Source organism: Protopterus annectens, chromosome 10.part0, assembly GCF_019279795.1.
Source record: "Protopterus annectens isolate FY-2018-M chromosome 10.part0, PAN1.0, whole genome shotgun sequence".
In the NCBI taxonomy this organism is placed as follows: domain Eukaryota; kingdom Metazoa; phylum Chordata; order Ceratodontiformes; family Protopteridae; genus Protopterus; species Protopterus annectens.
In genome coordinates, this window is record NC_056744.1 from 627,631,752 (window position 1) to 627,656,610 (window position 24,859).

A 24,859-nucleotide genomic window follows, 5' to 3' on the forward strand; every position below is an offset into this window, starting at 1 on the left:
CGGGGGGGGGAGCTCGACCCCCTTTTTCGCCCCAATTGCTCCTTCTCCGACCCACTTCCGGGGTTTGGAGTCTTTGGAGCCGGGTAGCGTTGGAGCCGGGGGAGTGTCGGCTCCGATAGTACCTCGTACTTCATCGCAGACAGCACCCTCGAGTTTGTCGGGTCACTTTTCGGATCCGAGCTCTCGGAGCAAAGAGGAGCTTAGCTCCGGATCCGGAGGTGTCAGTGTGTCTTCGGCTCAGTCTCGGTCGGAGCATACTGGCCCTTCGGATCCGATTGCTTCGGTATCGGCTCCGATCTACACATCGGATCCGAGGGGACTGCTCTCGGATCCCAGGGAGAGCAGCTCCCCTTCTGCGTTCGATGTTCTGGAAAGGGTTCTATCGAGGGATTCGAGGCCCCAGGCTTTTGCTACGGCTCCACCCTGCACTCCCTCTCAGACGGGCCTACCTTCCTTCACCCAGCCCCAGGGACAGCTTGCACCTACCCCCCCCCCCCAAGGAGGTTCCTCACAAACGTAAGTGCAAGAGGAGGCACTTGGACTCACCTGAATCCTTGACAACAGACACAGATTTAGAGGAAGGTTCCCCAAGGTCACCCCCCGAAGACGTCTCCTTCGGAGACATCATGAAAATGCTTCGAATTAGAGGGGGGTGGTCTGCCCAAAAACCTTCCTCAGATGAGTCTGTTTCTGGAGGCATTTGACGCAGGCCCATCTACCTCTTGGGTGTCCCCTCCCGCCGACCCCCTGGTAGACCTGATTACTACCAGGGGATGGAAGGAGCCGGACACGGTGGAGCCCATTCCCCAGAGGCCTGATAAAATTCTTAGTTCCACTTCCGATAGGACATGTTGGAGCAAGGGTGCTCCTGTAGATGCCATGTTGGTGGGGGCCACCACTAAAAAGGAACTGGCCCAGGAGAGTTCCTCGGTCCATCCTCCAGACAAGGAGTCTCGGACGATGGACCGTTTGGGGAAGTGGATGTTTGTTTCAGTCACCTTCTCGGTAAGGTCACTGAATTATATGGCACACGTGATACAACTCCAGCGGGATCTCAAAGAATATGCCAGGTCGCCCCCAGAGTCCATGTCGGCTGAGGATAAGAAAGTATTCTCTACCCGAATGGCCACTCTCAAATCCATTTCTAACACCTCTATGCGGCTCCTCTCCCATGCCACGGAAGGAGCCGCTAGAGCTAGCGGAGCAGGCATTGTCTTATGACGGCATGCTTGGCTCCGCCATTGCGATTTTGTGGAACCCTTCAAGGCGTCCTTCGCTAATGCCCCATTTGACGGTTCTTCTCTCTTTGGCAAGACCGTGCGCGACACACTGGTCCAGAGTGAGAAAGATGGGAAGACGTTGTCTGCCGTCAGAGTCCGCTTATCTGCTCCCCAGAGGTCCTTCTCTAGGAACCAAAAGGGACAGAAGATGTGGTTCCAGAAATCTCAACAGTCCCGTTTTGCTCCGGACCCCTCGTCCTTCAGAGGCAGAGGAGGACAAGGTGGACGCCGGCCCAGAGGCAGAGGGGGACCGAAGAATTTCGTGTCGAGAGAACCCTTTTCTGACTGGCCTGCACAGCAACCCTGAAGGGTTACCCGACTGCTCCACTCTGGAGGCAGTCGGGGGGCGTTTCTCGAGGCACCTAGCAATGTGGGAGTCCATTACAACAGATCGCTGGGTGCTTCGGATCATATCCAGAGGTTACAAGATTCCCTTTCTCAATCTTCCTCCCAAACCCCGGAGCCTCCCCGATGTCCCACCCAATCAAAGGGAGGCAGCAGCAGCAGAAATTCTCCAACTGCTAGAAAAAAGAGCAATCCAGCACGTCCCCCCAGACCAATCCAGATCAGGCTTTTACTCCAGGTTCTTTTTGGTGCCAAAAAAGACGGGGGACTTAAGACCAATACTCGATCTATCCTTTCTAAACCTGTCAGTGGCCAAAGAGAAGTTCCGGATGGTCACCATTCAATCCATTCTCCCACTCCTGCAGGAGAACGACTGGATGTGCTCCATAGACCTCAAAGATGCGTACTACCACATTTTGATGGACAGGCAATCCAGAAGGTTTCTCCGCTTCCGGCTAGGAGCCAGCCACTACCAGTTCAGGGTCCTTCCCTTTGGTCTCACCACAGCCCCCAGGGTGTTCACCAAAGTATTCGCAGTGGTAGCGGCCCACCTGAGACTTTAGGGAATACAGGTCTTTCCATACCTAGACGACTAGCTCCTGTCCGCCCCCACAAGGCATCTACTGTGCTCAGCCAGAGATTATTTCTTCCATCTGGCCTCCCGACTGGGAATCACAATCAATGTCAACCAACCAACCCAGGTCTTAGACTTCATTGGAGCCAGATTGAACACAAACCTTTTGCAAGTCTTTTTGACTCCGGACCGACTTCGGACCCTGAAGCTCCACGTGCTAGCCCTTCTAAATTACCCGGCTCCTCCAGCAGAATTGGTCCTGAGGGCTCTAGGCTCCATGGCGGCAACTATCAACCTGCTACCCTTAGCGTGCCTGAACATGAGGGTACTACAATGGATTCTACAGGTTCAGTGGCCCATCCTGCAACATCTACTGAATTCACTCATTCCCCTCAGCAGGGCTTGCAAGAAAGCCATACTCTGGTGGCTCCAGTCTCCGGACCTCCAGAAAGGGCGTCCCTTCTCTATGTCCCCCCCTCTAACCACAGTGACCACGGACGCTTCTCACCTGGGGTGGGGGGGCACTGTATGGGCAGAACCGTCCAAGGCACGTGGACCCAATCGGAGACCTTGTTGCACATCAATGTCCTAGAGATGAGAGCGGTGCTTCTTGCGTTGCAAGCACTCCAGGCCCTTCTTCCCTTGGGACTATTGCAATTCAGACAGACAACATGTCAGTCATCTGGTATATCAACAAACAAGGGGGAACCAGATCCTACCCACTTTGTCAAGAGGCCATGAGAGTTTGGGAATGGGCGATCTCCACCAACTGCTTTCTCATAGCAACGCACATTCCGGGCTGGTCGAACATCTTGGCAGACAGGTTGAGTCGAACCATCCTTTCACCGCACGAGTGGTCTCTGAACCCGAGAGTGGCGAAGCAAATTTTCTTCAAATGGGGTCAACCTTGCTGCGATCTCTTCATGTCTCCTTCGAACGCAAAGTGCAGCGACTACTTCGCTCTAATTCCTCCACCAGGGGAATCCCCCAGAGATGCTCTGGTGCATGTTTGGCCATCCGGTCTACTTTATGCTTATCCACCTCTTCCCCTAATGCTAAAATTATTGCAGAAAGCACGTCGGTTGGGGAGCAGAGTGATCCTCATAGCCCCATTCTGGCCTCGTCAAGTGTGGTTCCCTTGCCTATGGTCTCACCTAGTGAACCCCCCATGGGTTCTAGATCCCACTCCGGATTTTATCTCTCACCCACTAGGGTTGACAATCCCGAACCTGGACAACCTCAAGCTCACAGCTTAGCTGATCCAGTTCCAGTGATAGCTAGGACTCCCGGTATCTCATCTGTCAAGGCTATTTTAGTAGCCGCTCATAAGCCTTCTACGAGGAAGGTTTATAATAGCAAATGGAAACGTTTTTCTATTTGGGCGGAGCACAGAAACTTAGATCCCTTTACAGCTCCATTACCAGCAGTGCTAGAATTCTTATCAACCTTATTCGACCAGGGTGCTAGCTCCTCTACGGTCAAAGTCCAGTTAAGCTGCAATCTCCCACTATCATGTGGGAAGTGATCTCGGCCCCCTGGCCTCTTCCAAATTTTGTAAGACCTTTTTAAAAGGCGCTTTCCTCTTGAGACCCCCTGTTAAAGATCCAGTTCCTCCGTGGGATTTAACTATTGTTCTCCAATCTCTGACAGCTCCCCCGTTCGAGCCTGCAGCCTCGGTGGATCTAAAATTCTTATCTTGGAAGACGGCCTTTCTTATTGCCATCACCTCAGCCAGAAGGGTTTCAGAACTTTAAGCCCTTTGCGCCAAACTGCCATACTTGGTTATTCATAAAGATAGAGTTTCCCTCAGGACCAATCCTTCCTTTTTGCCCAAGGTCGCGTCGGAACCCAACATCAACCAATCCATTAATTTACCAGTATTCTTTTCAAATTACCAGAACAAAGGTGAATATAAGTTACATTCCCTGGACGTACACAGGCAATTAAGATTTTACCTGCACAGGACCGCTGTTCACAGGAAATCTGACCAACTCTTTGTATCCTTTGCAAAACCCTCTGAGAAAACCAGTATCAAAAGTTACATTGTCCAGATGGATTTCCCAATGTATCCTGCTTGCATATCAAAGTTCTGGTTGACCTGAACCTGAAGGAGTCCACACCCATTCTACTCTATCAATTTCTACCTCTGCTGCTTTTTGGTCCAGAGTTTCCTTGGATGACATTTGTTCAGCAGCCACTTGGGCTTCATCTCATACTTTCATTAATCTTTACAAGTTGGACATAATTTCCAGAGGGAGAGCATCCTTCGGCTCTGCAGTGCTCCGGAATACTCTTCCATGAGGACCTCCCAAGGTTTGTGTAGCTGGGGACTCTGTCCCACAGGTTGATGGACAAATTAAGTTAACTACTTCAGATAAAGAAGTTATGTTCTCACCATGACGTTCCATCTGAGTAGGCAATCTTCATTTGTCAGCAACCAACCCCCCCCCTCCATCCCCCTGACCTATAGTGCGTACTAGAAGGATTCCTAGCCTTTGTTTCCAGATAACCTTAGGTTAGGATTTGGAGCTGATTTCTGTGTTGTAATACTCTGTGTTACTAAGCAAACTCGATCTGAGGTCAGGAAGGGTTAGCAGGAGATTATGGGTAAGGGAGAGGAGCTTGGAGCTCGGATCTTAGCTGTTTGAAGCTGCCGGCTTGGATCCGATATGGATCCGATACCCACAGGTTGCTGACAAATGAAGATTACCTACTCAGATGGAAGTTATGGTGAGTACATAACTTCTTTTTTCCCCACTCTGCTGTCATTTTTAATCTGGGAGCAGGGAAAAATCTGAACCGTCACATAAGAATATACAATTCACTACACACTTCTTTCTCCATAACTGGTACAGTCCTACAATGCTAGCTGTATGTGATTCTGTGGATTATTATTAAATTAAATGGTAGTCTGCAAGTTGGTAGCAAAACCTACACAATTAATTACCTCATTCTACAACAGGGTATAAGCTAACTGCTGAAAACCTCTCTGGTGGCACCTTTTTCTTGCACTACTTGTAAACATTCTCAACAAAGAATTCAGACAGTATACAAATATAGTACCATGCAGGAAAAATGTTTGTTTAACCCATATCCTGGCAAGGCAACTAGCAGCTCTGAAAGTTATTTTCATTTTTTTTGTTTTTACAAATACTTACGGAAGGACAAGTTACATTAGTAAGCCAAGATGAAATAATGTCTACAGCACTTAGAAAGACAGATCAAACTGCATGTGTCTGAATATAACTGTATTGTTTAGTTGCCAACATGAAAAAATAACTGTACAGTGCTGAGGTTGTGCTATGGGGGGTTCCTATTACCTAATCGAACTTCCAGAAGGTCGAACATGGAAGTTCGAAAGATAAAAATATCGAAGCCGTGGAAGTCCGAATTATTTCCCAGAGAAAGAATTCTACGTTTCTGCGGCTTTGACATTTTCTCCACTGTGGTGCGAAGGTTACGGAATGGGTTAAGGTAAGTGTGTGAGTGTGATGGACGCTGGGGATAGGGTGCGGGTAAGGTAAGTGTGTGATTGTGATGGACACTGGGGTTAGGGTGCGGGTAAGGTAGGTGTGCAATAGTGATGGACCTTAGGCTTAGGGTTTGGGTTAAGATTAGTGCATAGGTAGTTGTGTATGTAAGGTTTAGTGTAGGTTTATAAGGTTTTTGTTGTGTGTGTGTGTGTGTGTGTGTGTTTTTCGGAACAGCAATTTTTTTCCCTGGGAAAAAAATTGCTGTTCTGATGTTTCAATGTTATTACATTTCTATCTTCCAAGTTCGAACATCTGGTGTTTGAACCTTTGGAATTTCGATAATGTAATATGAACCCGTGCTATGGGAGGTGGATGATTTCTCAATACCCTTTTTTATTCCGATTCAGGTGACAATTTAATACTTCCATTCACTGTTAATGCATACCTCTTAACTGTCCAGATTTTAGACTCATATTTTTGGTCTCTTCCTTATACAAGTTGTGGTTTTCTGGCAAATCATTGGAATGATTTGAGGAATCTGAGGACTGAAGTCACTAAATAATAACATACATTTGAGTGTTACTCTAGCAACTTTCTAAGTTTATAACAGCATTTTTTAAAACATGCCCCTATTTTTGGGCCTTTGTCTCCCCCCATTGTGTTAGGCTTTTTTCAGATTTCTTGTATCAAGAGGTTGAGAGGTATGTGTTAATGCCTTCTTAAATCCCAGATTTCATTAGGGTTTTAAGAAATCCTCCCTTATTATTCAGCTCTGTTCAGATTTTGTTGGTGAATACTTTCATAGGAATCCCTTATTTTACAACATCTCTGTCCCATACCATATACACTTCTAGGAGTTAAAATAGAACTCTGTAATAGTCATGCTAGCAAACTGATGAGCCAATATTTATTACCTCTTGTTATATAGATTTAGATGTGAATTGTATTATAATATTTAGGAACAGGAACACTGCACAATGTTAAACACAGGGCAAGCAGAGTACATCCATTACTACAATGATAAAGTCATATTAAGATGCCCCAATGAGTTATGTAACATAACATATATCGCACTTAAAACAGAATATGATTTTGTAAATCTGTATATTCATTTATTTTAGATATATGTTAATCAGGGAAGTCCACTGGACACAAGTGTCCCTTTTCAGGGGAGCACTACCTGATTAAATGACTTGTGCTGTCACACAACAGGCAAATGGAGGGAGAAACGCTATTCCCTTGGGTACAGGTGGCAGTTCACTTAGCTCCTTTGAGCCTTAATCCCCTGCAGTAACTGCCGTATAATACCCTGATTCCATTACTTAGGGTAATTTAAAAAGGGAAATGGTAATCAGATAGCAAGACCATCGGAACCAGCATGTGCAAAAGCTTGTTTTGTATATCTGTTTGTTCCTTTAAATATTTACAGTGGATATAAAAAGTGTACACACCCCTGCAAGACTGAATGTTGTAATTAAATAAAAAAGGTGCTTCAACAAAGAATTAGTTTAAGGGTGTACGTTTTTATTTTTTTTTCCCCTAACAGATTTGTTTGTTTTTCAATTGAATTGTACAGGTTATAGGTCACATTAAAGGTGGGAAAAGATTTGAATTGATTTATTGTGATCTCATTTTGTTATATCACAGTAACCTGGCATTTTACAAGGGGGTGTACACTTTTTATATCCACTGTAATACATTTGTTTTCATGTGTACTCTACCAACTTCTTCCAGACACAGAGACTTAAAACATTGTAACAAAGAGCATGTGATTGCATGGCAGCTGCATGCAGGTGTGTGTGGACTGCGGAGGGTCTGGCTGTGTCAACTACTGCTACAAAAGTCTACATAATAATCATAAAATCAGGTTAAGGTAATCATGCACAGAAACATTATCAAACTTGTGACACATTTGGGGATATCAGAAAAACTAGGTTACTGACACTAAGGTCTCTGTCTCTTTTCAAGTGTTATTTGTATGGTATGGTAAACCTATGTGACAGGTTTGTAAACATGAGGCTGAAGTATATACTTATTAGCAGCACACTGTAGGAGAAACTACATAGTATCCAGAAGAAGGCAATATGGAACTGAATGGAAAAAAATTATGTTTGACAGACATCGAATAAGCTAAAAGGGTTGTCCACTAAAAACTCACAGTGCATTTACCTGTTTACTATTTTAACGAGGTTGGGGGGGGGGGTAAAATACCTTATTCATCTATGACCCAGGCATAAGTAAATCAACAATATAGGAAGAACAATTAGGTAAAATAGACAGACCAGTATCAGAGAGAGTTACAAATGAATTTTAAGGTACCGAGATAAAAATGAAAAGTAGATGGAATCATTAATACATGGGGGGGGGGGGTGACACAGCTTTCTCAAAGTGAAATGCAGTTTTATATGTACACAAACAATATAATGATAGGCAAAAAAGCTTATCCAGTTTCCTTTTTCAAGTGTAATGCATTATCAGAAAGTAACTAGGTACCCTCATCAGACGGCATCTATATTACCCGATCGAAAGTTTAGGTTAGAAAACCTAAACTTTTGATCAAATAATAGGAACACATCAGACGTCGTAAACACTGCATTAGATAACACGCTATAACACTGTATTAGACTGCAAGATTGCTACTGTAGCTTCCACTAGGAGCTCCATTCACCTTCGTAATGGGGTTGTATGTCATATCCTACTATGCACTAACGCAGGATTGTGAATACTAAACTGTTCTGACTTTGTTTTACTCTCTTGCTCTATGAAGCATTCTGCATAACAGCTCATGCCATTTTTGATCATACAGTACTGGACTGCCATAGTATACCATCTTTGCATTTACCTTGCATCCTGCACAGTGCCCTTTGTGATAAGAGGAGTGCTGTAAGCCTGGGTCAGACAAAGGGGAAATATGGAAAAACATTAACATGTTGACAAGTTTTACTATAAATGTGCGTGTGTGTGTGTGTGTGTGTGTGTGTGTGTGTGTGTGTGTGTGTGTGTGTGTGTGTGTTGTGTTTGTTTGTAAAATCAAATCTCTCAGCTACTTGGGGCAGGGACACGAAGCACTGAGTTTATAGAGAGGGTGCTGGAGATCTTGGCTTGGACACTCGGCTGAGGCCCCAACCCTACAGCTGTACCAGTGGGGAGTCTTACTGGGGACCTGGAGGGAGACAGATATTGGATCCAGACTCCAGGCAGAATGAGTTCCTTGTCTGATCTTAAGAGAAACTGTACTTAATGCAGAGAGGTCTGCATCTGAAAATAATAAAAGTCTATCCATTTGTATTCCAAGGGCATATCCCTCTCCAGTGTCAGTGGAGAGGATTCAAGCTCCTTAATTACTGGCCCAGTGAGGGGTCATCACAGAGAGACAGACTCCTTAATTATTATTGCAGCTATTACACAAGGACTTTTATTTAACAGCTACATCCCTAATTACCATAGATCAGAACAAGAGCTTCAGGCAGATATTCACATCAGGTAAGACGCACAAGAGGTAGTTCTGTCTGAAAAACAAGACAAAGCAGTATCCTATGATGTAAGCATGGGAACCACTGGAAAGTAATGGAATTAATGGCCAATTAAATATGCTGCACTGCTGAGCTTCTAAACAGGCATATTGAGGCACAGGCTAGCATAAATGGTTAAGATAGCAATATATTAATAACAAGCAAAAGGTATAGTTAATGTTCTGTAAATCTATCCTTCTCATCAGAGGTGAAGGCTAAACAGGTTTCAATCAAGGCTGCATGGCTGCATATCAATCAAGTTACCATAAATGAAGTAGTCTGGAAGCCAAGAGTGCACTTGACAGCTATAGCTATGGAAATAACAGTGGTCGAAAGTTACAAAGCTAACTTCAGCTAAACTTACTTAGAGAAAGTCTGACTGGAAGTCAAGAGTTCATATGTTATGTGGAGAATAAAATGAAAGACTTGTGACCTCCTTGGCAGAAGTAGCCATCACTATAAATTGTTGTCTGTGAATGTTAGTGTACCTGCATCTAATCTGAAGCTGCATGGGAAAAGTGGTTGTTAAGATAAAGGTCAAAGAGAGTCCACAAGAAGTAGGAAAAGAGTGTATATCATATCACACTCTGAAAATGTTCTGTTAACAGTTTAAGATTCTATAGGGCTACTGCACAACAGCCAAAGGTAATACAGGCTTTTCTGCTTGGCAGCTGTGGTACTAATAAGCTACAGATGTACAAATATATACCTGCTGCTCTGTTTGTATTAACATATAAGTAAAACTGCATGGGGCCGTCAAAAAACTCAAGGATAAGGTGCCACGTCAAGCACAAACAAAACCAGTTTGTCAGTTATCATGGCTGTCTTATGGTCTCTGGCTGTCTTTGTGTTTAATGTGCAAGTCTGCCTCTTCCTTGTAGCTGTTTAAGTCTCTGTCAGTTGCTTCAGTTTCATTGTATGTGGTGGTGGGGTCTAGTGTTCTCCATTATTGTCCAATGGCTGGCATTCTGTCCAGACTTACTTTCATTGCCTTCAATAAAATGTTTCAAAACTCTAGCTCTGCCCTGACCCACAAGCCTGAATTGGATTAAATGGATTCTGAAAAAGTTCTAGTTCATGGAACACAAGCGCTCAATTTTAATAAAGTGAAGTTTTTGTTTTTTTTTTTAACACAAACAGTGCCTTTGGAAGGATATTTTAGCCAGTGGTGGAGTGGTTATTATGTATTCAGGTTTTCTACTTTACAGCAGTGTTTTTGTTATGAGTGCTGCAGTCGTCGTTTGGATGACCTGGGATCTCCTGCCAAGCATAGTCCAATGTCTGGCCAGCGTACCAAAGCCCTCATCACCTAGGGAATATACGTCTTGTGTATGATGCTCCTGTGCAAGCGCAGGGCGTAAAGGTGAAATATGCATGCTTGCAATTCAGAACTTTGTTGCCACTAGTCCGAACGCTATTACTGCCCATCGGTCTCAATGCCCTTTGCTGGTTATGCCGAGCCTACGTCCTCAAGACAAGTACTCCACTGGGGTTCCTTTTTCTTATACTTTTCAGTAGGTTACATGTCATCCAGGAAAGGGAAATGCTAGTGTAGGTGGCATATTTCCCATAAGGACCACCATGATAGGTGCCTGCTTTGCTTAGGGGCGTTTTACAACCAAACCCAGTGTTCTGTCAGGCTTTTGTACCAAAGACTTTACATTGCCATCTTTCTCCCTTTCCATTTATCTTGTGAACAAAAGTCTCAGGCTGTTGGCCCAAGACACCACGGCAGAATCCTCATGCCCCAAGGTACAACTGCTGTTCAAGAAGGTGGCCAAGAAATCTAGGCAAGAGCCTGCTGCTGGCAAGCCTCCACCAGATGTTCCTCTTGATGTACATGAGAACCTGAAGGACAGTCTGGCATTTCCTTTAGTTTCTTCTGCCGTGACCTTCTCGGAGGTTGGCATGGAACCTGTTTCACGCATATCCTCAGAACCAATGCAAATATCTGCCAGAGATGATGAGGGGAACCAACCCTTATTTATCTCTGAAGAACCAAAAAGGATTCCTCTGATCCTTGTTAAGAGTTGTCGGATATCCTGATTGAATCAGACAGAGGTCAGAACCACTGCATTTGGTTAAAGTGGATGTCCCATTGAAGAAAAGACAAAACTAAACTAAACATGTGGTGTCTGCTGCCAGGGATCCACAAAGGAATGGCAGGACTTCATTCAAGGCTTGTTGAGTAGGGAGAAGAATGGACCAGTCAACATAAGACTTACTCCTGCAGGGTACATTACACAAGGATGGTGAAAGGGATATTCATGTCTATGTGCTACACATATCTTTGAATATTTAGTTGAGAACTTAGTTATATCAAAGAGGGGTTCGCACAATCAAAAAGGACTCTTGATATGCAGAACTAAGTCATAAGCTATGTTTTTGTACCATACCTCTCTGAGAGAGGATGCCAGAAAGAAATCAGGGTTAAACCACGATTTATTTTTACATCTGACAGAAGCTTTGTGTAACAAGAACAAAAATATTAATATCAATAATGATACTAACACAAATTTAGGCATGCTTAAATGTGAAGCCTGTAAACAATGCAAGAATATTCATACAGTTACCTTTGTTACTATAGGCAATATTCACTTGTAAGGGATGTTATATTTGCAATACTAAAGGCATAATTTATTTAGCTATATGCCTATCTTGTTCTTTTTATACTGAGAAGATGGAGAAGGTATTAAAAAGAATTTATCAAGATTATTATACAAAGAAAAAGACACATCTAACATTCTAGCTAGACATTTGTTGGTGTGCCCTAATTTAATTTTTTACTTTATAGAAAGTAGTTTTTTTTGTTGTTGTTGTAGGGGGATTGGAGTGGAAGCTATACTGATAAATAGTTTTAAGGAGTTTATAATGCCAGGATTAAATTATGTAATTCTTTTACTTGCATCATAATTCATAAGAATTCTGCGATTAAATGATATGATTTGTTGATTTAACCTTGTGATCATAGGATATTTAAGGAAGTATGCTGAGTTAATGAATTATTCAGATGAAGTCTGTTGTAAGCCAGATGAAAGTGTTCAATTATATATATACCGATACTGCCTTTTCTACTGAGGCAAAACATTTTGATGATGCCACAGAAGCTCAAGCTCACTTGGAATGTTTAGAGCTTTCCTCATCAGTCACCCTTCTCTGTACAAGTCAACATACAGGAAAAAATAAAGTTGTACAGATCATATAAAAAGTAAAGTGATTTACAGTAAAGACTGACTGCTTCTAAAATATTTTTCATTTCTGAAAGATGCATGAAGCATAATCTGAATATGTCTCTCCTTTAAAAGAGTGCAGTTTAACTCCCCTCCAAAAAAACAAAAAATACTTGAAATTTACTTCTTTGGTATTACTAAAAAGGATAATTATTTGACTTTTACTCCTGTGAATAACCAGAAGAAAATGGTGTCATCTCCATCCAGTTGGTGAAAATACTGCCAAACACAGAGCACCAACCAGGGATCTCAACACACCTAAAATCATCCAAAACTAAATAATCAGATGTAAGCACCAAGTTTTGGTTATTTTAATTATGTTGGGATCCCTGGTTGATAGCTTATGAGTAAATTACACTGCCTGTGGATATATCCAGTCATTCCACCAGTCACTGAGACATACTGTTATGTTACCCACGATGATAAAAAAGCATGCAAGCATAGTTAGTATTCACAGCCAATGCCTATGTTAAGGCCATCACACTGTATTTATTCTGATACTATATGCCTAAATGACACAAAGTGCAACATGTTCATACTTGGTGTTATAGGGATCTGTCTCACAGTAATATAAATGCTGAACTGCTATAATACTCCCGCAGCAGTGCTAGCCACCCAGCGGTGTAAACCTTGGTTCAAGATTATTGTCACTGTCGAAGTGACACCCCAACCCCCATGTGTAAAAAATGGGGGGAAAGGGGTAGAGGATGGATGGATAGTGTAATACCTGCAGAGATATAACTTGTCTAAAAAGGTGGAAAAGAAATGGAATGTCATTACAATGAAAGCAAATATTTTCTCAAGCATGCAGAACAGCCAAAGAGTACACATATCTTACTAGTTATGAAAATAAATATATTCTAATAAATTATCTCTGTGATGTGCAGGGTAAAATTCTCATGAATGTGACCTAGATGATATGGGATCATTTAGTGACCTGTGTGCTGGAGGAGACACTGATGGACAAGGGCAGTGAGTGAACAGTGCCATCTCAGTCATACTTGGAGAGAGACAGACAGACAGACAAGCAGCCTAATCTACTCTATGACTGGCTGTTAGGAGAGACAAAGTTCTCATCATGCAGACCAAGGGGTCAGAATGTCAGAGGTCACTTAAACCTAATTAGCCTATGCATGAGAGTCTGAATATGCCACTGAGGCAACATTATGAAAGCTAGTACTGGTCTGCTCCAGGGACGAGCACTTAGGACAAGAAAAAGCATCTAACCTTTATGGCCATTCTGGTGATAGCACATTCAGTATTCTGCTTTCACCTCAACACACAGCCAAAGGTATAGGCACCATGAGGCAAACAAACTATAGAGGAATAATTGACAAAAGTGTCAAAATGGTAAGGAGGCATGGGGTGAACAAGCAAAGAAATTACAACACTTTAGTCCTTGGGTGTATTTTTTCATCAAAATGGCACTCAAATATGTAAACCTGGTACCCTGCAAAATATGCTTTAAAAAAGGTACCACCACATAGTACATTGAAATTTAGGACTTCATGGTGTTTGCCATTTACTACAATCTCTACTTCATTCCCACATTAGTTCCAAACAAACAAATCGTCAACAAGACAAAAAAATTAACCCTCAAAATTTTAACAGCACTTTTCCCACTCCTTCAGAATCATGCAAACTCCTACCCTTGCACTGTTTCCTGATCTATAGTCTGACCTACTGAATATGTAAGCATTACAGCATCCTAGCTGCTGTAATAAGCCTATCTTTTTTCCTGCTTAAAATCTTTGTTGACCCTGAAGCTCAAGTAGCAATCGCTATAGCTGTACAGTCTCACAGTCTGATGCATCATGGCAGAATCATACACAAGCCCATGGCCTAGCCAACCTAATTCAGTCTCACTTCAGGTAGTTTTAAGTTACTACAAGATCCCTGACTTGGGTGACAAACTGTTACTGTATGACGTAAGGTACTTTACTCTTGCTTAGCTCTGAGTTCTCATCAGCATTTAATAAAATGAAGCAACAGATTCTTGTGAATCATTAAACACTGTGGTCTGCCGCTAATAATGCTATAGGATAATGGAAAAGAGCTGCTAAGGAGCTGCTTTTTGTAGTTCAGGGTAATCACCTATGCACCTATCACTGTACAGCGATGTTTATATTCCTGTCTCTTGGATCATACCCGTAAGCAGTTCAATCAACTGTTTTTTCATGAGTATACCTTCTAGTATGTGGCAATCTCAAGGGGCTATTCTAGATATTACTATTCACTAGGAGGTAACATATAAAACAGAAGGTCGAGATATAATTTCTACACCAAAGATACAAAGATCCATTTCTTCTTTGACTGCTTGGTCCATCTTGGAGCTCTGAAATGGCTGTTTAAATTCTCTGTTTCCATGCACTTCCACAAATCAGTTGGAACTTGCCTATTTAAGACTGAGGTATCAGCAATGCAGGCTATGTTTCATTCTACAGTGGCTTGTCCTAACTCCCCAGCTGTACAGAATTATGACCATTGTACATTTATTAGCCACTAGATTCCTACCATTTTAATGGCATTACTCTTTTCTGACACTTTTTCTTAGGTGTTGGCACTTATGTATTCATTTCTTCTCTGGAGAACTACTGCACACTTTTCTGTGCACCGTCTACTGATAGTAGCCTGTGCAAAAATCCAAAGCCAAGATACTGACTAGTACACATCCTAGTGGGCAGTTTCTTTTGTCCTTAAGGAACTGGAATGGCTGCCTGAAGAATGATCTAATACAAGGCATACCTCTCAAGTTTTCAGCACAAGAAATCTGGACAAAACCAAAAAATAATGAGGGGACAAAGGCCCAAAAATAGGAACAATTTTCTAAATATTGCTCTTATTAACATAAAAAAGTTGACAGAATACCAGGGTTTGTATTATCATGCATTTTCTTGAAGTCTGACACTCAAATGTCTGTCATTATTTACGGACTTCAGTCCTCAATTATTTGCCAGAAAACCACAAATTTGATGAGGAACAGACCGCATATAGAGTCTAAAATGTGAACATTTGAGAGGTATGATGCTGTAATGCTTACATATTCAGTAGGTCACAGTGCAGATTAGAAAACAGTTAACCCTACACTAACATGTCTGAGGCTGACCAAAGCATTTGATTTGCACTTACTGCCGGGCCCAACCACTGTGTTCTGCCAGCAACAGGCTGCTAACCGTTCCTACTGTGCAGTTTACAACAGCTGATCTGTGCAACTTCTTGGCAGGGACACCTAAGCTACAGAACACATTACCTCAATGGTTAATGCAATGAAACTTATTTTAAAAGGCTTTTTATTAATAGCGGTGTTAACATTTAGTATCTTAGCACTTTTGTCACAAGTATAACTGTTTGAAACTATACAGCATTTAGCAGACAAACATTAAACTGTGACAAGGAGTTACGGTTCTTTTGTCCAATAATACAAAAAAGCTATCAAAGGAGAAGCTGCTGGTAACATCTTGCAAAATATGTTTTGCTAATAGCTCCAAAAGTGAAAGTCTGAGTAACTTGTATAGTCTGAAAGATAATTCTGTTGCACAGTTTTAAATGTTTATATTGACAACCTCTAGAAGCCAAAATATCTGGCTTTGGTACAATGCATCAAGCTTTATGTTCCATAGTATGGGTCCCTGCTAGGTATGTAATGAGGTACCAGACCTCTTGTGTAGACAAATAAATACAATTTAGTGCTGGAAAACACACACACACACACACACACACACACACTACTTACACTTTTCATATTTTAATGGTAGACCTAAAAAAGTCATACAGCAATACAACCTATAAAAATCCAAGCCTTTAGACAGTTATGTCTCTTATCCTGAGATAAAAATGAGTTGGTCAATTTTCTCACTGCACAACCCAAGTTAAAATCCACCCTGGATTGTATTTCTTGCTAATGCAAGAAGTGAGGGTTATAAAAGTCACTACCTTAGAAAGATATTATTCTGCACTGTTTTTTTTTTTTTTTATGCAATGCACCATTCCTTGCTTTCTTTTTTTAAACAGATATCAAGCAAAACGTATGTGCTTTGAATTTTTAACTGGCGAGACATCAAGTTCTCAGAGTACTATGGGAGACTGATATGAGGAATATCGGGAAACGGTTTCTACTTTCCTCTTTTATACAGCCTCAAGTAAAATTTCAGATCAGTTATCATTAGTATCACACAGCCCCAAAAAAAGGGTGAATCAATATTAAGTATCTTTCTGGGCTGCATATGTAAGATTCAAGAGTGACTACTATCAGTGAAATAAAAACATGGAAGAAATCATAAATGTGAGCTGTGCATCTGTATTGACTCCAAAGAGTCACCTCATTGTGATAATATAACACTAATAACTGTGGAAAGGAATCTGTCAGGTTAAAAGCTGACTCAGATTTTTCACATAAATTGTGCATGTGGCTTTGGCTTATAGTTTGGTCTAACAGTTAAGCTGTGAACAAGTGTTGCAATCCCACATCTTTTCTTATTGTGTCAAAACATAATATTTACAAACGTCAAAACTCCCCAGGTCAGCCTTGAAAACAATGAGTCTTACACTGTTAAGATTAAATGAAGAACCGTGTACTGATAATGCAGCATCAGTCACATGCACTTCATCTTTCTTTCAAAAAAATCTACCTAGTATAGAACTTGGTTTCTATTAGGAAAAGAAAATTCATGCACAAGGTACCAAGTAAGCATGCACTTTGATAAAACATTTCAAGCAAAATTACAAAATTTCAAACAAGTCCAGCAAATAGTCCTTAATATAACTAAGCACATGCACAAATGCATACTTTCAATTTTCTGTGCACACTATTGAGAGAACAATGCCTCGAGTATTAACTGGTAAGTGAAATAGTATCTTTCTTTCCTTACTTGTTGTAGCCTCTTTTCAATTTCCTTAAAAACAGCATGTGATTTAAATCCGTCTGTGCTAACACCGGCACTTGTGAGAACTGCCTGGATATTCTGATCTCTGAAACAAGAAAAAAAAAAACAGTTTTAGGCAAGTATCAAAATACACAGTTTTTGAGTTTATGAGGTGCCATAGAATGACTTACATGTACATATGTTGGATAAAATGTGTACTATACACAATTATTACTTGTGATATTGATGTAAAGCAGCTCATCCAGGACAACTGTTCTTGATCCATTCTATAAAGGATTATTACTTACAAGTGCGGCATATTTAATCCTATAATAATTCAATTTTACACTTGAATAGCTGAAGTTTTACAAGGCCTTTGATTAAAGCAGCAAATACAATTTGTTTTCCATGTGTTGTTCCCTCCAAGGGACACCTGCTAGACAGAAACAATTACAAAAATTACAAAGCCTTAAACTCTGAGTAACCTTGCTACAAAAATCACATCTGGTCACCTAACTGCATTCTAAGTGGAGACCATATGGAAAAGATAAACTAGGGATTCATTTTGGTGAACTTCGCAAAAAAAAAAAAAAACACTCAGAAGCATTTAGGTTGCATAGGCACGCTTTTGTACATTTTAAACTGTATAAAAACTGCCACACTTACTTTAAGAATGATACATATTTTCATCACAGCAAGAAAAAAAGTTTATTCCATAGCACATGCCATCATACTGCATAATTAACAACTAATACTCTACATCTCCTCCCCACGGTCAAGTGAATTTAAAGACATGCAGGTAGGTGCGCGTGTGTGTGTAGGTGTGCCCTCCTTGAAGGGTGGGCGCCGGGCTGGCAACTCGACACCATAAAAACTCACTGCCAGTTATTAGCGGACCGGAGTTCTGCTGTGGCGATCCCTAACCGGGAAAAGCTGAATGAAAGACTACTGCAGCCACTGACCTACTGAAATTCATGTATTGGGGTTTAATAAAACAGACTGCAAATGCACTGTCATGTAATACAATGTGCTGGCCTACTGGTACACAGGCAGGGAGTCAATACTACTGGTGAAGCCCAGGCTCAATATCTTAAAATTTGAAATGTTTAACTGATTCATTTGTTACCGGGTTAAGTGCACTGGTCTCCCACACACCATTTTCAGCCACAACAGTAAAAGTAAATGCAATATACACCATTATATTCTTGAGAGGTGGGAGGAAGCTAAAATACACAGAAAAATCTACAAAACAGCTTGAGAGCATGCAAATTCTGCACAGACCATGGCTAAAGTCAGGACTGAACTCCAGACCATGGAGCTGTGAAGCAGAGATGTTAACCAGTGAATCAGCAGGATCCAAAACATTTTCTCTTTTCCACATAAAAAGTCCTTTAGTCAAAGAAATGAATCAAGACTAACTGATAAAACTATTGCAACATGAAGGCATATTGCCTACCATGACTTACATAATTAGCTATGAAAATGCATAATATGCCATGCAACATAATTTCCATGACAATCCCCAAAGTGGAAAAACTGAGACTACCAGGCCTGTAACTACATGCAAGAGGACCGTTGCCAACCTCTAGTCTTCAGATGGCCCGTTGATTTCCATAAAATCTTATGCAATGTAAATTTACACACGATCAATATATTTTACTGTGTAAAATAAACTGTTTTATGTTAGTAATGTCTCGAGCTTTTCCCCAGTCTCTTCTGCAAATGGGTCTTTCCAGATGGACAGTCCTGACTAACAAAAGCAAATAAAAATAGATGAACAGTATTTCAGAAGGCAGGGGCACTGTGAGAATGTTAAGAAATGATGAAGCTATGATGCTCCGTTGTAACAAAATGACTGACTGATCATTTAGCAAGGAAAAGTTGAGGAATTATGTCTTCCAACTTCCTTATCACAACTGGTAACATGAAAGAAAAACATGGCCTAACCTTGTGTGACCAGTTTCACGTTACACACACAAAAAAAATTCTCTCTCTCTAAATAGACTAGAAGCGGTGTTTCTAGATTTTTTTTAAAAATATTTTCTGCCTCCAAAAACGTAAGGGTTATGTTTCATGATATTTTTACTGTTTCAGCGTACTAGTCTTGTGTACCAGTAAGTAACAGCACTGCTCAACTAGGAATTTGCATACAGTGCTGCATGACAGGTGTTTATAAACTGGAATGCAGACTGTTTCTTATAGTGGGCTTTATGTGGTACTGCCAGGCTATTATTTCTGTCCCTTAACTAATCAGGTAATTGTATTCTTTAAGTATTACTGTATTCTGCAAATATTTCTTGTAAAAACATAGAAAAACTATTTCCAAAAACTACATAAATTGTAAGAACCCGCGGTGATGGTGCTGCGGTAGCGTTGTCGCCTCACAGTAAGACGCCGCCGGTTCGATTCTCAGCTAGAGCGTCTTCTGCGTGGAGATATGTGTGAATGGGCGTACCTTCGTTAAAGGTTGTGTGTCAGGGCTGGTAACTCGGCACGTAAAAATCAACTACCAATCATTAGCGGACCGGAGTTCCGCTGTGGCGACCCCTAACCGGGAAAAGCCAAAAGACACAACAACAACAACAACATAAATTGTAAGCAGAACATCTCAACACAGTGAATCTGTGCAGAACTGGATTCACTCTACATCAGCCCAGACCTAAACATTGGCATCCCAATGACAATTGCTGTTATACTGTGGTATACTGTCAATCAGTTATCGTCTTGCAGTATTGTGCGTTATTTATGGATTCCTTTAATAATGTTATTTTTTTTAACAAGATTACGGTGTGTACACGGTGTGTTAGTCGGAACATCACAGCTGCACTGCATGATTGTTTCAGCCTGGGGTACAGGATTTATTGCAGCGATAAGAACAGAGTAGATTGTGAAAATTAAGGAAGGAGGCAGATCCAGTCAGGTGAAGAAAACAAAAATAAATGAATAAATAAATAAATACTTTCACTATACAAAGGATGGTACTAAACAATAAAATTAGCTATGCCGGAACACGCTTACAATGGCATTATGCCACATTCAAAAACAATGTAGTATGAAGCCCAAGAAAAAAGGCATTAAAAAGTCCGACTTAAAAATGACACTGCAGCTCTGCCTTCTCATTCCCCTATTTCTATGTTGTTGTTGTGTCTTTCGGCTTTTCCCGGTTAGTGGCGACTCCGGTCCGCTAATGACTGGCAGTAGTTTTTATGTGCAGAGTTGTCGGCCCTGACGCACAACCTTCAACGAAGATACGCCCATTCACGCATGTCTCCACACAGAAGACGCTCTAGCTGAGAGTCGAACAGGACAATGTCTTACTGTGAGGCGACAACGCTAACGCAGCACCACCACCGCAGTATTCTCCTATTTTTATGGAAAACAAAAATGCGTACTGTTAGACTTTGTACAGTAGTGATATGTTTTGGCTCTTTGGAGAAATAAAGGACATCGTTTTTTCAAAGGTGAAAGCAGCACCTCACGTCTCATGCTAGGAATCACAAAGGACCACCTTAACCTGTACAAGACTCATCTATACATTAACTGCACTGTCTGCCGCTCTGCTCAGATTCTGGATGTCATACATTTTTAGCACATGGCAATCTTTGGAATGAGAAAAAAGCTAGCCCTTGAACAAGGATCTCCATTTCGAAAAGTTTTAGAGGATGAGATGTAGTGGCAGACATGTAGTCAAAATGTGTAAGCCTTACAATAAATATAATGAGGGAGTATCTTTACAGACCACTTACATTTAAGATTGCAATATAAAATGTAGCATTATAACTCTTTTCTGTGACTCTCTTCCCTCAGTTTTCTGTGATGACCGATTACTGGCCTTCCATATCAACAAACCCTTCCCTATTATCAATCCACCACAGAACTTCAAACCTTTAAGACATAGATATCTTACTGGGGACAGCCATAGTCTTCCTATCATGCATCTTCAGCATGCATACTTCAGAAGATTTTCAGTCCCTGTTTTTGCAGTTTCCATTTTCAGGCTTTTGGAAACTTAACACTTCCACTTCAAGCAAGGCGCAGGACTCCCACAGCTTGACAATTTGCCAGATCAATTATATATTTCAGTTAAGATGATCTTAACATATTACTGTGAGTTTCCTTTACAATTTACATTATTTACACCATTCCACCTACCTAGCTCTTTCAAGAAGAAGTGAACTTGTGCCCTGCTGCATCACTTAAGCATATTTTCACTTTAAAGGGAAACCTCTATTAATAAGGCTACCTTTGTTATAAACAATACATAGTTAGTGCACATAACCCTTTACAATCAACATCTAGAGATCCAAACAACCAAGATATAACAAAATTCTTAAGTCATACACAATGGTCAAGAATAATTCTACTTTGACCTCCCACCCTCCTAAACACATACCGCTTTCCTCTGGGAGGGATACAAAGGATTCCAAAAGATGGCAATTTTTAACAAGAATATCACATTTAAATGTTGTTTATTAACTTAATAATAGCAAACAGACAGCTGACAATTTGATGACTATACAGATGAAACAACTCTAAAGATGTTCAGTAAATCTGTCATTTTAAAACTAATGTAACAACAAAAAGTCATGTACTTACCATAACGATATACTGGTGTCTTCTGATTTTCATCCTTTTCAAAGTATGGGTTGTCGGATCCAATTGGATCTGACCTCAGCACCATCTCTGAACCTTCACAGATGCAAGGCTCCGACTCCTCCCCAACCCATAATTCCTTGCACACTGCCCTTGTACCTCACATTGAGTTCAGATGTATAATCATCTTTAATAAATGTTAATTAACCTAAGGAAAGAAAACTATACGAGGGTATCACAGCCTGACAGAACTATTCACAGACAGAGTTCACATGAGCTCCACGCAATCAACAGAAACCAACAAGAGATGAGAATTTGGAAGGAGGCAAGACAGAGGGAGGCCAAGAGCATGGTTCTTTTTCAATCTGATGCAACATATGGGACATATTATTTTACCTGGATGGTTATCAAGGAAGGATAGCCCAAGAACGGGTGGAACCAAAGGAGGAACATGATCTAAACTGTACATTAAATTTATAATGAGACACAAAGGTTTGAGCGGTTGACCAAGTTGAAGCAGCATATCATCAATAGGTAGCCTTTTCATGAAGGCCATTGAAGTAGTTATTGCTCTTGAGGAATGAGCTTTGGGTTTCTCATGTTAGTTAAGCCCTTTTTTGTGCATACAAAGAAAATACAATCTGGTAACCATCTTGAAAGATTAACCTTAGAAGACACATTGCCTATTTTAGGTCAAGAATACGCAAAGAACAATTGTTCAGACTTTCTGATGTGTTTCATTCTATGGAAATGAAATCTGAGTCGACAATGAACATCCAACATGAGCAGAGTACATTCACCTTTGATGGAGAATTTGGGGGAAAAGACTGGTAGGTTGATAAACTGGTTTAAACTTGCTTTGGATGCCACCTTAGCAATGAAAGAGCATTACTCATTAAGGAAACTGTCTTTATGGAAACCAGGTAAGTGAATTTGCAAGAAAGGGCCTGTAACTCTGAAATTCATCTGGCTGATGTGAGAGCCACTAGAAAATCTGTCTTCCAAGTGAAGAACTTCAAATCTGTTGATGCTGCTATCTCAATAGGTTGAGTTAATGCTTGAAGCAAAACAGTAATAACCCATTGAGATACCTGGTCTCTGATAGGCAGTCGTAGGAAGAATGTTCCCTTCAAAAAGACTTTTGACACCCAGAGATGTTATAAAGGTATTATTCTGACCTACCTGGAAATTGCAACCATTTGCACCTTGATAGTAAAAAAACTAGAACCACTATGAAAAAGTTCAGACAGAAATTTCAGTATGGAAGGAATGGGAGCAGAGAAGGAATATATTCCATTCAATGTAGCTCAGACAGAAAATGGAAAAGATTTTCTGGGATAAACCTTTTTTGTGAATTGCTTTTGGGAGGGTAAGATGATCTGATCACCTGATGCTGAAAACCTGGCATCTCTGGCTAAGGTCAGAACTGAGGGAAACCAAGCAGTTAGTTTTATGGATTTCTGATCCAGAGGAGTTCATCCAGCCAGATGAGTCAACAGATTTGGGTACTGATCCAACATCCATGGAGGATGTACTAGTAGGAGCCACAGGAGTGGGAACCAGTTTTGTTGGGGCCAGAAGGAAGGAATAAAGATCATTCTGGCCTTGAACATTATTGTCTGCTGGATGAATTTGTTCATTAGAGAAATGCATAAAAGAAGACCTAGAGTACAATTTGGACAAGATTTTCCTTGGTGACTATCCCTATGGAGGGCACACGGTGAAGTACCCGCTGCACTTCTTGCTCAGGTAGGATGCATAAAGGTCACAGCAAGGTTGGCCCCATGAAGAAAAATCAAAGATGTTACTGCTGTATTGAGGGACCACTCATAAGGCATTAAGATAGTTCTGCTCAATCTGTCCTTTAACACACTGAACGTCCCTTGGATGTGCTTTGTTATCAGAAATCGATGTGAAGACATCAGCCAGTACCGTACTCATGGCTTCCTGACAAAGGGAGTACAAGTGGGTTCCTCGCTGTTTGGTGATACTACTGCCATGTTGTCCATATGCATGGAAATCACACCCTTGGGGAGAATATCTTGAAAAGCCTGCAACTCTAGGAGGCCTGCTCTCCTCTCCAAGACACCAATGTGAAGACTGGCCTCTAGATGTGACCAAGAACCTTGGACCATTCTCCCTTCAAAATGTCACCCCCACACCCTAGAAGAGGTGTCCATGGTTTTAACAGCAGATGGTGGATCCATGTGGAAGAGTTGACCTTCTGTCACTGACTGAAATGTTATCCACAAACTGACATGATCTCTGCAGATTTGAGTGATACAAATTTTGGCATGCAAAGGATGACCATTCTGAGACCATTGTATGGAAAAAGAGTTCATAGGAGTATCCTCATGTGAAACCTGGTAAAAGGAAATAATAAAAAAGTGTGGAAGCCATTAGGCCTAATAGTCACTAAATTAGCCATGATGAATGTGAAGGACGTTGATGCACCTGCATAGCTAGCAGTCATAGGGAGAACGCTCTGCATTGGGGCAATTTGTTGTACTGAGTTCAGGTAACATCCACTGAATTCTAATTGTTGTGAAGTTTCCATGTGGCTCTTCATTAAATTTATTGCGATTCCCAGATTTTGCACGAGCTGGAGCAGAAGGTCCAGATGATATTAATAGAAGATGCCTGGAAGAAGTAAGGAGCTGAGATATGGGAAAACTTGGATCCCCTGCAGAAGGAGATGAGCTGCAACCACTGCCATTATCTTGATGAACACCCTGGAGGCTGTGGTGAAACAGGACAACAGTGCTCTGAACTGGTAACGATTGACTCCAAACTGGAAATGGAGAAACATCCTTGAATGCTTCACTGCCTTCACAGGACAGTATGATAGCATGCTTCCTGGAGATCTACTGAACACATCCAATCATCCTTTCTTAGAAGCAGCAATATGGACTGTAGTGTGACCATCCAGAATTTTGTCTATTTTACAAACTGAGTTAAATGACTCCGAGCTAGAATGGGTCGGAGATCAC

At 41.3% G+C, this 24,859-nt stretch overlaps 1 protein-coding gene across 1 annotated transcript in view; it reads right to left on the reverse strand.

Moving 5' to 3' along the window:
* Positions 1 to 24,859, reverse strand: part of SCP2 (sterol carrier protein 2) — an 854,319-nt gene that overhangs the window by 225,658 nt on the left and 603,802 nt on the right. The window contains exon 9 of the mRNA XM_044085453.1: positions 17,283 to 17,382. Within this exon, the coding sequence (XP_043941388.1) occupies positions 17,283 to 17,382 (100 nt within the window). The remainder of the gene's footprint in view (positions 1 to 17,282; positions 17,383 to 24,859) is intronic.